Genomic DNA, 16,812 nt, shown 5'->3' on the forward strand with positions numbered 1-16,812 from the left:
TTAAATATTTATTGAATTTCACTGCGTATTTTTCAAAGTGCCATTTTATAATATCTCTTGGTGATAAAGTCCAATAGGTTTTTAAAAGCAGTCATTGCTGTCTCAGGACTAATGCCATTGTCATTATATTTTTCACTTGCATTTTCAGTACCACTCTCTACCTCTTCTGTTCTTGTGACACTTGACATAATATCCCACCACACAAGCACTGAAAGCCCACATCAGTCAAACTGCCATTAAACCATTCCTTGATGCTTTCCAATTAAAGCTTTCGAATTTGACATTTTAAATTTTTTTTATGTACAATTTCAGCTATAGACTCTACTTCTTCATAATTAGATAAGTCTTCAATTTCTATATCAGGAAGAATTTTTCTCTATGACTGGACTAGTGTTATTGGTTTTAATTTTGATAGAGATTTTGTTATTCTGTACGACATCTAATACAGTCAACTTTCTTCCAGAACTTCATTAACCATTTGAGTCCGGCGAAGCGCTATCGCGCTTCACTTGTTGTATGCCAAAAATACGCCGCAGCGCTCTTGTTTTGTATCGAGAATGCGAAGACGCTGCTGTTGGTTAGTATATTTTACACAATTATTGAGAGCAGGTATAGTGATATCAGTAGCAGTTGTTTCATAGGAATTGGAAATTGTTTTCATTTTTTTAATAAGTGTTATACTGATAATTACGAAATAACCCATGTCAAGTCCTGATTCATTTGAAAGAGACTATGTTATGAGAAGTGATAATGAAAAGTGTAGTAATGACCTCGAAAGTGATAGCAGAAGTGACATCATCATTCGTTCTAAGAGATTACGAGTTATTAGTGATAGCAGTGACGATGATGAAGTAACTGCAAGTACCTCCGATGACGATATTATTGATGAGTTTTCACCCACAAATACAATTTTTTCGAACGAATCGAATACTTTTTCTGAAGTACCTGGACCAAAGCATGCCCCTCCTCCTGATGCGAAACCAATTGAATATTTCAATAATTTTTTTTTTCAAGTATACTAACCAACAGCAGCGTCTTTGCATTCTCGATACAAAACAAGAGAAGCGATATTGCACTGCGGCATATTTTTGGCATACGACAAGTGAAGCTTGATAGCGCTTCACCAGACTCAAACGGTTAAATTATCATTTTCCTCAGGAAGAGTTATAAGAAGATGAGAATGATGTTGTTTCACTGATGATATTACACTTTGGTCCACCGCTTACACATAGATAATCGAGAGTATTCTGTATTTTCTTTTCTTTATATTTCAAAATGCTTTGAAAGATAGATGATAAAAATTGAAGCATTTTTGAAAAAGACTTCGTTCAGTTTACTTAAAGATTTCAACTTAAGAATTTTTATCTGCAAAATTTTAAATTTTTTTTCATAGTATTAATGTTTATTCAAACAAATTTTAAACACTAAACAACTCAAAAAATAAAACTAAAAGTGACAAAATTAATTTCAGACTACGGGGAAGGAGGAAGAAGAATGAAAAAAAAATACGATAGATGATACAGTACAAAGTCTTTAATCCGGATGTCTATAATACGGAATGATCTATAATCCTGATCTCAAAACTACAAACTTTCTGCGCATGCGTAAATGCATACTGCGTTTACACATGCGCATATGTGTACGCATGCTCGTTTAATGTATAACGGACGGCAGAGGCGTAGCTAGAGTTTTAAGCGCCCGGGGACAACTGAAGATTTTGCACCCCTTTCTCTGTGCCAAGAATGGAAAACATTTCATTCTAAAATTTCGTAACATCAAATTGGTGCCCCCTGAATGCTGCGCCCGGGGACACATGTCCCCCCTTGCCCCACCCTAGCTACGCCACTGATGGACGGTATAAGCTAGGTCAAATTATCTAATTATCTATTTCCATTAATGTTGCAGATTGAGTCTTTTTTTAATCTTCTAATTGGATATGGCTTATTACTTTTTGCAGACTGTTAGAGCAATTTTATAAAAAGTAAGCTTGAACTTTCGATTATGTCAAAAAGAGTTTCCGATTCTGGAGCTGCCAAAGGATCTACAAAGCAAAAGCATGTTTCGATGCCCATCAAACAATAAGTGGAATTGCTGCAAAAAATGGATAAAGGCATGAAGAAAGTTATAGAGAGGTTAGTGAAAACGAAAAAATTTCGATTGACAAGTTAGTCAGTATTCTCGGCACAGCAATTACAGGACTTGAACAGCAGAACTTTGTAAACTGAACAAGAAATTATGTCTGTTTATGGAATTAAAGAGAAAGTATTAGCACATAAAACGAAGCAACTTAAACAACTTGCATTGAAAGAAATGTTTAATAAAGTAAACAAATAAATATTAAACTTTTTTGATACCCTTTACATCATAATTGCTCTTTATTTTATAAATTATGGTTTCATATTTTTAATTTTATAATTTCTGCATGCCAACTTACCAGATTTAATTTGATGATCTATAATCCGGAAAAACCCCTAATTTGGAATCGCCAAAGTCCCGACGAGTCCGGATTAAAGACTTTGTACTGTAACTGAAAGCAGTTTCTTTTCTGACCATTTTCAGAAATGGGAATTAAATTATGTACTGCTAGAGCAGATACTACGATTTTCATCAGTTTCTCGCAAAATGTTGAAACTGCTAACATATTTGTGACTAAATTACACATACACACATATAAATGAATAAATAAAGTAAAGTGAAAAATGCACAAAATAGAAAATTTTATTAGCTTAAGACATAAATAATGGAGAGCTTCTTAATATATTTCATATAGCAAATTTCAGAACCTCAGAATTTTATTGTTAGAGATTTAATATTTACTAAAACAACATTATTCTTGTTAGATACAAAAATCACTATAAGTCAGGAATGTAAGAACAGGATTTAACTATACATATAGACACTTCTTCAATTCTAGGATGCATCCTTTAATTTCAATCTCATCTACAGAGAAGATTTTAATTCTAATAAAATAAACAGAGAAAACCACATACTAAAATAGATTTAACAAATACATATTTTTAACTATTAATTTTGAATTAACAACAATACAATGAAACACTGTTTATATGACTTTCAAGGAACCATTAAAAAAGGAATAAATGAGAAAGACACATTCAAAATTTTAAGTTGTATTTTTAAATGCAAATTTTTAATGCCATTATATATTATGACTATTATATAATCTTATCATCCCACTTTTGGTTTAAAATATTTATAATAAAAAATTTTAAATATTTCATATTCAAGACTACCAGAATTTAAATTGTATCATACATAATATAAAAATAAGAAAAACTATATTTTCTTTTTATTTGTCCACCTTGAATAAAGAATAGCCCCAAATGGCTATTCTTTATTCAAGGTGGTGAGTTTAACATTGGTGAGTATAATAAAAAATAAATAAAATAATAATAATAAAAAAACCTACAATCTGACACACTATATGATTCTAGGCATTAAAGAAATTTCTAAGCAAATAAATGCAATGTCTTGCATTTTGAAAACGATGAGATTAACTCATTTCTTTTTCATCTTCATTAAATATTCAATTAAAATTTATTTTCATCCAGTTCTTCAACTGTACATGATTTTGACATCACCAGATTGGCATTACAGTTTACACTGCAAAAATATACAGTGTCCACAAAGCCTCTGAACAACTTTGACAGCTTGTTGTTTGGGATTGGAACAACTTATACTTTTGATACAGGTCCCACTTTCACAAGTTTCACTTTCCAAGTTTTTGTTAAAAAGTTCAGTGTTTGCCCAGTACGATGGAGCATTACGCTGCTTAAATATGACTTCTGGTTGATGGTCCTCCAACTTTGGGCAAATGTAATTGACCTTTTGATAGTCATCAATGAGATTAGCACACATTCCAATAACACACCTCAGTGGGTATAAATAAACACAGGTCACATTATAAATTTTCAAACTGTCCCACTTCAAATCCCTTCCAACATTAGGATTTCGGATTAGGTTATACGTATTTTAAACCAAAACAAATTGCTAGGAAAATACTTCACCATATGTGTAATACCAACACAAAAATTTACAGCACTTAACTCTTACAAGGTGGCCAAAATAATAGGGTAATGTTGTTCAGGGACTTTGTGGACACCCTATAATGCCTTCTTTCAAGAGATTCCAGGCCTCTTCTTCTACATCCTTCAGCAACTTAATACTGAATTTTTAAATTTTCCTTTCAAAACAGAATATTAACATGTTTCTGATTTTGTTTATATACAAACAAGAGAAATCAAATTCTTAGCTTTGAGTATGTTTAATTTTTCTCTAGGTATCTCCTGCAAATGTTCAAAGAAAGGTGATTTAAATCACTCCCTCTTTAAAGAACACTTTTAATCACAACAAAGTTTGAAGACTGCAATATTCTTGTTCTGGGGGGGGATTCTTCAAGAAATTTGATTGCAGATGCTTGGTACATTCATCCACGAAGAGCAAAATTTTATTGTTTTGTCTTCTCATTACTTTGTACATTTTCTTGAGCTATTCTGTAAAAATATTTTCAGTTATGCTGCTTTATTATTTGCATCATACAATGAAAATATTTTACATTTTTAAAAATATGTGGATTTCTGTTATTTCCCTATAACATAAAAAACTTTTTTTTTTTCCCTGCATAACACTGATTGTTTTCTGCAGAGTCATTAAATTTATTCCGGAGTAAGAAACATGAAAAATCAATGATGCTCTTGCTGGAATTTGAACTCCAGACCTTCCAACTCTAATCAAATGTGCTTTCTAACTGGACCATACAGGCATGCAGTAAGGAAGGGAAAATACCTTTCATTCTCACTTACAGAATGCAGTCACAAAGTCCTGAGGATGACAAATTATCACCCGTCGCATTTTAGTTTAAGTGTCACTTGTAAAGTAATTCAGAGCATTTTTTAAGCTGGGAAACATGAAGATTTAACATTGTCCTCACCAAGATTTAAACCCCAAATCTTCTGACTAACAGCCAAGACATGCTTTCCAATTACACCACCCAGATATATGGTAAGGAAAGAGAAACTCAAGAGTTTTTGCAGGTAGAAGGTGAAAAAAAAGAGCTGCTTCATCAGTGTTAGAAATATCTTTTAGATGACATTCAAGAATTTCACTTGATAAATTCTTGAATCATTATTAAACAGATTCAATCAGATTATTTTTGAATTTGTCATTTACGGTGTGACATAAGATAATGGAGTGCAATTTAAATTTATGCATCCATACCACTAATAAAATGCATCATTTACATTCAGTTGCAATGCTATTCCTTTTGCATTCTCAATAAGCATGGCCATTCACTGGAAGCATGCATTGCCCTGAATGAAAAATTTTAGAAAAAAAAATTATCTGCACCCAAGAAAAATTTTCCACAGGCTTCTGCTTTAATTTTTTTTTTTTTTTTTTTTTGTCAAAACAGTCATTTTTCAGGGTACATAAAGAAATATTAACTTTGTCAACTATCTTATTTTAGCCAAAATCTTTTTTATATGGAAAATATTATAGTAAACACTTTTATTTGCTTCATTTGCCTTTATCCATTTTCTAGTGATTTTAATAACAAGTTAAAATGCATGATTGTTTCTTCAATATAGAGATATTTTATTCAGTGCAGAAGTGAAATTAAGAAGGACTCCATATGTTTTTTATATGCATTTTCAGTACGGAGAGAGTTCAGATGAATAGAGTTGCTCACTTCTGTTCTGTTAAACTAAGTGTCGAGGAACCTAGTGAACTGTTAAGCGAATTATTGCTTAGTTCAAACGACAGAGATCTTAAACTCAAGAAGGGTTGAGTACCCTTTATTTGCTCTAACAGTTGGCCCCTTTCTTCAGGCTTACAGCAAACCCTCCACTTGGGCTTAAACTCAAAAGTATGAAAATAAGAACTAACTAAGAGATTTATTCGAAGGTAACACAATTCTAGCCCACTTGGCCTGTAATCTGAACTAGCTGACTAACTATCAAAATACATGTAATAATATGGCTGAGTGCAACAACAGCTTACAGAGACATAGCACAAAGGCAAGTGCACACTACTCAGGATTCCCAACTCTCTCTCTTTCTTTCAAAGTCAATTGAACTTTCCTTTAATACTATCTCTTCCTCATTTGCATTCAACACAATTCTAAAAACTCATTCTGGTAGGGAGTCATATGTTGAAATGACACAAGATAAGATAGGTTCACTAAATTAAAATAACTGTTATAAAATTAAAATATATACCTTACAATAAAAAACTATCAATCTGTAAAACATACAAAACGGATGCTGATGGTCTGGATTTTAGATCATCCATATACTGAACATCTAGATTCCGGACTTTGTACTGCATAATTGAAATTATGCATCATAAAAATTAAATATTTCATGATTAACAAGAATAGGTATCAACTAGAACAGAGATGAAATGACATATAAATGCGAAAGATATATACATCGGAAATGCATAAACAGTGCTTTATTGTATTTCTATTTAAATTAGTAATCTGAAAGAATTTATTTCATAATAATTAGTAACTGGTTAAAATCTGCGATTCTAAGACACTTCAATTTTTAGCTACATTAAAAAAAAAAGGACATCTTAGACCCATTCAGAAATAAAGAATATAAAATTAGGACATAATCAAAATATAAGGAATATAAAATTCTTTTATTATATATTACAAACAATATTAAAACTTCATTACCTAATATTCCCATTAAAACAGCAGGTTCTTTAGAAGGTATCTGTGGTAAAAAGGGCAAAATTTCATCTAATACAAGCCATTTATCTAAATGTTCAAGTAGTTTTCCCAAACAGACTAGACAGTTTACTCGAACCTAATGAAATAGGTAACAAAACTGTGTAACACCTACATAAAAGCATATTCCATATGTGAATACTTAGTCAGCAGTATATATACAAATTTTTTTCAAAACTTACTGATAAATAGCTAGTACTGATGCATAATTTTTTGATCCTGGGTAAAAGAGCATTTTTCATAGCTGCATACTCTATAAGGCTAGCAAACTTGGGTATGATGCTCAAGCACAGCTCCTACAGATGATTACTTATTTAACAGTGTTCATCAAATTGATTTTTTAAAAATAGCAACTAATCATTGCACATATTAATTAATATATTTCATGCAAAATGAAAACTTAAATAAGGTCAGTTAAAAAAAAGTCATTTGTTCATTTTTAGAAACTACATACATGTAACAAGGATATATACAAACATTAACAGAAGTTTCAAAACTATAGAGAAGATCCATATAAGTTTCCCCAAAATATATCTTTATTTAATGCGGATGCAAATATATTAAATAAAAAGCAACCTCTGATACAACAGAACAATGTTTATCCAAACAAAGCTATTTCTGATAACACTTTTTCTGACAACACTTTTCCAATCAACTAATGAGAATTAATTTCAGCTATTAAAAGACTGAAGTATATACTGCTTGTCAAAATTAAAAGGCTTAGTGAAAAATGGTACAAAACAATTTGTAAAAAAGAATAATTCAACAAAAAACTTCATGTCTATCAGTAGATTAATTTCAAAATACCGAAGTCAAATTTATGGAAATTAAAAAATAATGGAAAAAATGGCCTGCCCTGTTTCACAGCAAATCCTTCTTTAATATGCTGCATGGTCACTTCTGATAGAAAAGCAAACCTAAAATCTTGATTCATAAAATTTACCAAACATTTGATCAAGTTTTGTGGAATTGCATGCCATTCTTCAGAAAGTGTATTAATTATTGAGGGTAAGAGAAGACATTTGTGGCAGCCTGCAGAATTCTACACTTTATTAATTGGGACAAAATCTCATGAATAAGTTGCTAAAGCCATTTGAGAATAGCTTCTGTTTCCAAACATTCTGATTGCAGAAATGTTTAATGTAACTAAGCACTGTCTGTATTAGGGGGAAAAAAAATCTGGACCAACTGCAACTGTAGTTCCAATACTTCAACCACATATCTGTAAACATAGCCTCTATCAAAGATATGCAGCTCAGTAAGGCCCTCTTTGATGAATCCATCCCAAACCATCACTTACGTGCAAATGGAAGTTTTCATGAACAGAAGAAGGCAATGCATGTGCTTTACTGTCTTCATATCAAAACATATCTAGAATTACAATTCAGACTATATCTGAACTCGCATGCAAACAGGCACCAGACTGAGTGCAACTACACTGCATGGTTAAAATAAGTCTCTGCGTTTGAACTAGGCAGCAGAAAGCCTAGTATTGGTTCTATAACAGTATATAGTTCAATTAAACATGATGACACCACCACTTTAAAAAGTCCTTTTGAAAGATCAAGTGATTATATATATAAAAAAACAGACTAAACAACTTGGTCTTCTTACATAAAATCCAACCTTACGAAGCTTCTGTGTAGAATAGAATGACAGTTAAAGATCTTGTAGCAGATTGAAGGTCTAATAACAGCACTCTTCTTGCTCCATGATTTATTCAAGAAATGACAGTGATAGAAAACAGCCTTTGAATATAGTTGTCAATCTTGAGCAGGTAGTCTTCTAATTCACTGCTTCAAAAGTTCCTGATAAAATAAGTAGATCTTGAACAAGCTCCATTTGTGTGCCCCTTTGCATCTATCAGTTAGTTCACCACCATTTTTGCTCTTCATTTAAATGATGCCTTTGATTCATAGCAAATGAATCCTAACAAACTCAGATCACTCTCAGAAACCACAATAACTTTAAATACGACTACACACCCAAATTCCTTCATTCACTGTACAACACATTCTTAGTCACATAATTTGTGTATTTCATGTACTAAAAATCTATGTACAGAAGTCAAGTTTTGCATTTAATTGAAAATAATAAACAAATATAATTACAGTACTGAATATTAATTGAAACTATTGAGCATATTTATCACATTACCCTTTTATTTTGATAAGCAGTATAAATACAGGTAGCACTGAACAAAAACAAAAAAAAAAAAAAAAAAAAAAAAAAAGTCTTCAAAGTCATTATGCTTTTGAAATCAGTGATTATACTAATGCTAATGAAAGCAACTGCAGTAATAAGTAACTGACATAATAAAAAAAACTGATACATCTTCCTGAGAATACATAATCTGACTTTCCCTATGGAGTTAAAGGAAATTTATATACCAGTAGTCTCCACATATTCCAGCTTTTAAAAAGTCACAAACAATATTTAACAATTTACTGTTCTTATGTGCAGTATGCGGAGGTTGCCTGGTTTGATTAAAAACATGTACTTATCTTTAGAGAATAAAACAGTGAGAAAAATTACTAATTTTTAGGACTTGTTTCTTGATTAAGTTTTCTTTCCCAACAGCATTTCGATTGAACAAAGGTTTATTACATTTCAATTAAACGCTTGATTTTCCAGAATATTTCAGAAATGTAAGACATATTCAAATAGCTTTCAAGTTCTTCATTTAATAAAATACTCTTTAATATAATTAAAGGGTATTTTCTAACAAAGAACAATGTAGTGTTAGATGAATATTAATGCATCACCTCATTTTCAAGCTTTCACAAAAGGTTGAAAATGAGATGATTCCATAATATTTTAAACAATGTATCGACAGAATTTTAGGAGGGGGGGGGACTTTGAGCAAAGAATAACTGACAGCACTTATAACTATGTCATTTAAACTTAAGAGAAAATTTTCTATGGAGATAATCGTTTACTTCAATCCAGCAAACATCTGCTACCAAGGATTCCAATGTTCAGCAAAGAACATCAATATGTCAGAAAAGACAGCAATGGAGAAATCTGAAATGTTGTGAAGGCATACAGGGTATATTGGGTAAATACTAAAATGATGCAAAGTTTTCCATTAACATAGATGATTTTGTGATGGATGTGAAGATTTTGATGAGGAAACCAAGGAGTAGTCAATCTTCACAGCTTTAAATGCATGAGAACTCAAAAAAGTTCTACAACTGCTGCTGGAAAATTTTCATCTGCCTCTTCGACTGATGAGACTTCTCACAAAACTGTTTTATATGATATTGCAAAACATATAGATAACTGAATTTCTGAATGTGATGATTTGATTCAAATGGCAGGCATTAAATTCCATGTTTTTCAAACAAATTATGACGAGATAAAACTGCTCCTTTGCTTATGATCCTGAAACAAAGTAGAAATCATTTGCGGAATCTGGAGGAAGTTTATCATAGTCACAAATTCTACAATTTCAGAAATCACCAGCAAGGATCGAGTTGGTAACTTATTTTACTGGAACGGAATAACTCACAAGGAATTTCCTCCTGGCAGATAGGCAGTGATATCCATTATCTTATAAATATTATGAACAGAGTTCCAAAGAGAATTATGTGTATTAGGGTCTCAATCAAGTAACTGGTTTCTGCTACATGAGAATGAATCAACATACATTATTCCAAGTCTCATTAAATATTTTACAGTAGAGCAATGTTTCACAATTCAGCCTTTTTTATACATTCTCTTTTCTAAAGTGAAGTATCACCTTAAAGACCATTTATTTTGATAATAATGAAAAGATCTGAAAAACTGAAACGTTAAGAAATTTAAACAATATTCTATAAAGGTGAGTTATACAAGGAATCAGCCAACGATATGAATGTACTAAGTGTTCTGTAGACTTACGCGTACTATATTAAAGGTTATGAAGTAAGCTGTTTTCTTCAGTTTTTGATTTTGTATGAACACAGCCCTAAAGCTTATAAATGCACTGTGTATATCAGCAAATAATTAAACAAATATGAGCAACATTTGATTTTTCTCAATATGAACCCTTTTACTAAAAAGTATTCAGAAGTATTATTATTATTATTAGTTGCATTAGAATGATTTTTAAACACAGCAGTATTTTAATCATGCTACAAACCTTAAAACAAATTTCATGTAAAGACTGCAAATGCTTTTGTATAATGACAGGAAGTAAAAATAAAAAGTTATGGAAATGAATTGCAGTAATATATATAAAACTTGCAATTATGCCTTTTGAACATTCTGACAACTAAAGCTAAGATGGGCACAGTTAAAATCTGAAAAATGCAAGTTTCACATATGTTATGCTTATTCTTGTTCGTAAATGTGATTTCTTTCGTAATAACACTAACTGTTCATGAGTTGAAATAAATCAAAAACATAATAAGCTACTTTATTTATTAAATTAAGTATCATAAAATACATTACCTGTATCTGCTGAGCATCAGATTCAAGAGCTCTATATATCATTGGCAATACGTGATTAGAAATGACAACTTGAGGACATTTAGATAAAAGAAGTTCCATTTTTTGCATGAAAATCAATGTCACCTAAACATCAATAAAAAAGAGATTTCACTTGAATAAGATTTCACTTGAAAAGCTATCAAGAAACAAAAAGTTTTAAAATTAAATATTTAAATATAATTGCTGAGATGTTTTTTTGATCAGTTTTATTCTGAAAGAGAAATATATTTTATTTAAAAGTTGAATTTAAAAATATTAAATCATACATTATTTAATTTTTGTAACAGCTGCCTCAACAGCATTACCATTATTTGCAATGATACCAAAGCATGATGCTCTTGCTGTCCACATTATATTTCAAAGCAAACTACATGCATCTCAGCATTAGTTTGAATCAAGTTTTGTAGCTTAGCTGCTTTCATTAATGATTCTATAATTATTTTTAATCTAGGTTACAGTTATGGCTACTGCTGACTCATGAATAACATTCTTGGTTAAGAGTTGATAATCACTGAACATTAATTGCCACCTCTGATAATTTCTTAAAGCAATACTGTAAAACTTTTCAGAAATTATAGGCCACATAGCTTTATTAAGATGTACCAATGGCTGCATGATGCAATAAAAATATGCTAAAGATTGCACATAGAATCTGATATTCATTAGAGATCACAAATGCAACATGTAGTTATGTCAACTATAATGCAACATTATAGTTGACATAATTACATTTGTTTATAAGCAAAACACATACGTATTAAATTTTCAAAATAGAGATTTTGAAGACTACTTGCTGATCAGCATACATACACACACATACATATATATTACTTTTTTATATGTTCTATTTGGTAGAAAAGCTACTTGCCTTTCACGTGCATAGAAAATATTTCTTTACGGAGGTGAAACTTTGCAAGTCCTTATAACTAACAAAAATTATATGCACTTTATTTGCAGTTAAGGATGATGATACTGAGAAATGAAAATATTATGAAATGCAGTTACATTTTTTTATAAAGAAACAACCAAAACTACATATTTCCCCTCCCCCAGTTTACATGGTTTTGTCCAAACAAAGTTCTAGAATATAAAGTTGCTGCTGCTAACATCAGACTGACACACTTTCAGTGCAATTTCAAATGCTGTCCTTCTTTGAAACATTACTAATAAGTTGTTTTAAGAATCCACATTTATTACATTTATATAAACAACTATACCCAATAAAAGTTATTTAATAAGTTTTTATTCATTGTCATATGCAGTGCTACAATCATTTGAGATGTAATCCCTTCTCTCTACTCTAACCATTTATTCTTTTGTTGACTAAAGATTTTCATGACATAAAGAAACTTATCACTTCTTAATGCTACGTATAAATAAACGCATAAAACTTTGCCATGTAATGAGGTGGACAACATATAATTGTTTTCAAGAAAGAGGTCTTTTACCTGACAAATGAGTATGTGAAAATGTCCACAACATGAAACTTTATGTTAACGACAAAACCATTTGGAGATGCAAGGTAAAAATTGCATAACGAAGAGCCTGCATGCTGGAAATTGGTTCAAGGGTTTCAGAATATTATTCGTCATTGCTATTAGAGTTATGTATTCTTGGGAAGAGGAGTTGACATCCATGAAATGATGCAACATACAGCTTAATATGCCTGAAAGTGCTGCAGTTGATTGAAACAATTACATGCGATAAAATAATAATAAGGATGAAGATTTTTAAAAATATTTTAAGGAAATGATATGCAAGTATTATTGTTATTATTATATACTGCATTGTTTATTTTTACATCAGCACTTCATGAACTTGGCGAAATTATAGCTGAGATCTTGACACAAATCTAAAATTACCAAATATAATTGAAGGCCACTATAACAAAGTACCCACAAATATTATTTCATACTATAACTGGCTTCAAACTTGTATAACTGGCTTCAAACTTTTATTTTAATCATACTAGAAGGTCTAGCATATTTTTGAAATTTAATCTTTCAAGTAATTTTAGGACCATAAGAAGTAGAAGATAAATTTTCAATAATGATCTTTTACTAAAAGTCAAACAACAAAAACCAGCGTTATATTTTCAAATTTTCACTTTTGCAGCTGAGAATGATGTTTCGGTAAAACCATCAAAACTAGTCCTGTAAAATTTGAAAATAAAATACTGATTTTTGTTATTTGACTTCTGAATTAGTATTTGTTTGACATGTTATTGTGTCTTAATGATCTTTTATTTATTTTTTAAGTAGAAGACATACTTTTGTTTTGCAACAGCATAACAGTCTATTCATCTGAGTGTCACTGCCTCTCACAATGAAATGCCGCCATTTAAGTTACGTGTTGTATTCTGCTTTATATTCATTTTGAAAATCTGCAGATGCTTAAGTTCTGTCCCAAGGCATGGTGATAAAATGCAGAGATTTCACGATCGGACATGTATGACTATTCTGCCTAAAACTTAAACAAGCCTTCTCTTCAAGGGACAGTGTTTCATCACGGAAACTCAGAAAGGAATAATTTAAGTTTTAATTTTAAACAATGCTTCAAGTCAAGAGGAAATGTATTTTATTACCATTAAAATAATTTTTCAACTCTGATATCATAATTTAAATCAAAGATAAATATATTTATGGTACTTTTAAACATAATTTCCATCACGTTAAAACCAGTACAGATAATCAAGATAAAGAAATTCTCTTTTATTTTAATTAAATTAATTAACCAGAAAAAGAATATTAATAGATTGGACGTATTTATTTAAATACTAAGGAATAAAAATACTTATATTACATTTTTTAACAGATGTTTAACTTCTTTTAAACAGATCATTTCAATTACCTGAATAGGTTCCTGAAGCCTAAATAAAGGAATCATATCTTGTAAAATAAGTGACTGAAATTCTTCTTTTGTTGCCTCTTCTGCCACAAGCAAAACATTTGGCAATACAAATGGCACCATCTCTGGTGTATGATATTCTTTAGCTAAACATGGTATCACACGGTGCAAAGTCACTCGCTAAAATTAAACACAAAATTACAACTTGAGAAGAAATTTGAGGTTAAAATATTTTTAAGGAATATAGTTTGAATCGAAAAATGAGTACATTTGAATAAACTTCAAGCACGTACTCCTAGTTAAAAAAAAAAAAAAAAATCTAAAAAACTATCTAAAATATCCTAACAAAAATTAAGAAATACATTGACAGATTAAAAAATAGGAAAAAAACTAAAAATAAATACCTTTGGCATTTTGGAAAGAATTTGAGGCAAACCTTTATAGAATTGAGATTTTTGTAAATTATCCCATTGGTAGAGAGAATCGAGATATTGTAGAGTTTTAACACCAACATCTTCAAACATAGGAAGCTATAAATGGAATAATATATACACACAAATTAACAGAAAACTGTCTTGAATATAGTAAATTTATTTTACAAAAATAGTTGAAAGCATTACTTTTGATGTTTGATAAGCATCTGGACGCAATTCGGCAGTTGCATTCAAAAGCATTCTCACATGGTCTCTACTTTCTGGGGGTAAACAATTGAATGGATTTGGAGAAAGATTCTTTAGCTAAAAATAAAATATTTATACAGAAATAAAAATTCATTCTAACATTCATCCTAATAAAAATTATACATCAGTATTTGTGTATATATGTATATATATAGTATCAGTCTTTGTAGTTTAATTTTTACTAATACAGTACAAAGTCTGTAATCCGGATGTCCATTATCCGGAATGATCTATAACCCGGACCTCAAAGCCACAAACTTTTTTTGTATGCTTTACACATGTGCGTTTAGCACAAAAATGAAGCAACTTAAACAACTCACATTGAAAGAAATGTTTTATAAAGTAAACAAATAAATATTAAGATTTTTTTTTTTTTCTAAATTTTGATACCCTTTAGAACATAATTGCCCTTTATTTCAGAAATTACGGTTTCATATTTTTAATTGTATAATTTCTGCATGCCATCTCACCAGATTTAAATTGATGATATATAATCTGGAAAAAACCCTAATCCGGAATTGGCGAAGTTCTGACGAGTCTGGATTACGGACTTTGTACTGTACAACCTTTGGGTTTAACTTTCTTCGAGAAAAAAATGGTTAGGGCATTCATAGGAAAGAAATTGTAAACTTTAATTTAAGCACCGGCTTTTCCAATTTTTTAATAATTATATATATATATATATACACAGTACCTGCTGTCTGTTGCACTGACTGGCTAATACACTCAGTAGCTTATTATGTTCAAATTCTTTGGACACAAAACAAATACAATATAAGTCTAGAAATACGCAAAGCTTGGGACCAGAGGCTGAGCAGATTTTAGGATTTCGCGGATTTCAAGACAGAAAAGATAAATCATAATATTCAGATTAAAAGTACAAAATAAATAACACATATTAGATACATTTAATTACATTATTATATACATTATTACATTAATTTATTATATAAATTATTATTATATACATAGAATAATTATTAATTTATATTAGTGACTAGAGGGATATTTAAAAGCATTAAGGCTTATACAATAAAGATATATAAAAATAAGGAATATTAATAAAGCATAAACTATTTCCTTTTTTACATGCTTCAAACATTTTTCAGATAGGGGTTTGTTCTAAAACTTTAGGGTGCTCCAGAGTAAGTTTTTTTTGTAAATTATATAGAGTCTTAATCTCTTCCTCTGTGACACAGCTCTGTTGTTCTAAAAAATTTAGGTATTTTTCACCATGTTCCAAACCCTCATTAAAAGATATTTTCTCACTCTTATGAAATTCACTATCTGTGTTGGTGTCAGAATCGTTTTCTTGCAGTGGCGAGTTCAAAACAGTTCATCATCGGTCATCTGATATGCCAGTGTTGGCTCATTCTGAACACATCATCCATTCAATGATATCTTCTTGCAAAGCTTAATTGATTCTTTCTTTCGAAAAGTAATTTTCTTGCTTTAACCCTAAAACCAGAAAATTCACTGTCATCACTCTCAGTTATAATAGAGAGAGATGGCCATACATTACACCAGGCATTTACTAATGCCGTTTGGGGAACAGAATTCCACGATTCAGCAAACAAATAAATGTCGTCTTTGATATTGAATTTTTTTTTTTTTTTTATAATCACAAAGTGAAATAGAATGGTCACTTGAAAGAATTTTTTTCAGAAACTCTGATTTATAGTAGCATTTAATACTGTGTATTATGCCCTGGTCCACTGGTTGGATCAATGATATAGTATTTGGAGGCAAAAAAAGGTGTCATGATATTATCACATATTAAAATGGTTTCATCTGTATGTGCAGAGCAGTTGTCTAACAATAATAATATCTTGCAATTTGATGGTAACTCCACACTGTTACAATGCCTTATAGCCTCTTTAATGAAATGCTCCATGAACCATTTGGTCATAAATTGTTTCATGAATGAAGAATTTTAAATATTCCTGTAAATCACAGGTAAGGATTTTACTCCTTTCAGAGCTCTGGGATTGGTACTCTTACCCACTACCACTGGTTTACATTTGTAAATTCCAACTGCATTGCTGCACACTAAAATAGTAA

The 16,812-nt window shown here is 30.6% G+C and overlaps 1 protein-coding gene across 1 annotated transcript in view; it reads right to left on the reverse strand.

The window, feature by feature from the left end:
• LOC118193691 (SCY1-like protein 2) overlaps positions 1-16,812 on the reverse strand; it is a 104,592-nt gene that overhangs the window by 27,044 nt on the left and 60,736 nt on the right. Inside the window, exons 7-12 of the mRNA XM_085815565.1 lie at positions 14,692-14,808; positions 14,476-14,601; positions 14,075-14,251; positions 11,186-11,308; positions 6,934-7,047; positions 6,698-6,830 (exon numbers count right to left, since the gene is read on the reverse strand). Of these exons, the coding sequence (XP_085671691.1) occupies positions 6,698-6,830; positions 6,934-7,047; positions 11,186-11,308; positions 14,075-14,251; positions 14,476-14,601; positions 14,692-14,808 (790 nt within the window). The remainder of the gene's footprint in view (positions 1-6,697; positions 6,831-6,933; positions 7,048-11,185; positions 11,309-14,074; positions 14,252-14,475; positions 14,602-14,691; positions 14,809-16,812) is intronic.

Source organism: Stegodyphus dumicola, chromosome 4 (assembly GCF_044657685.1).
Source record: "Stegodyphus dumicola isolate Sdum_Otavi_A_Nest chromosome 4, ASM4465768v1".
Taxonomy (NCBI): domain Eukaryota; kingdom Metazoa; phylum Arthropoda; class Arachnida; order Araneae; family Eresidae; genus Stegodyphus; species Stegodyphus dumicola.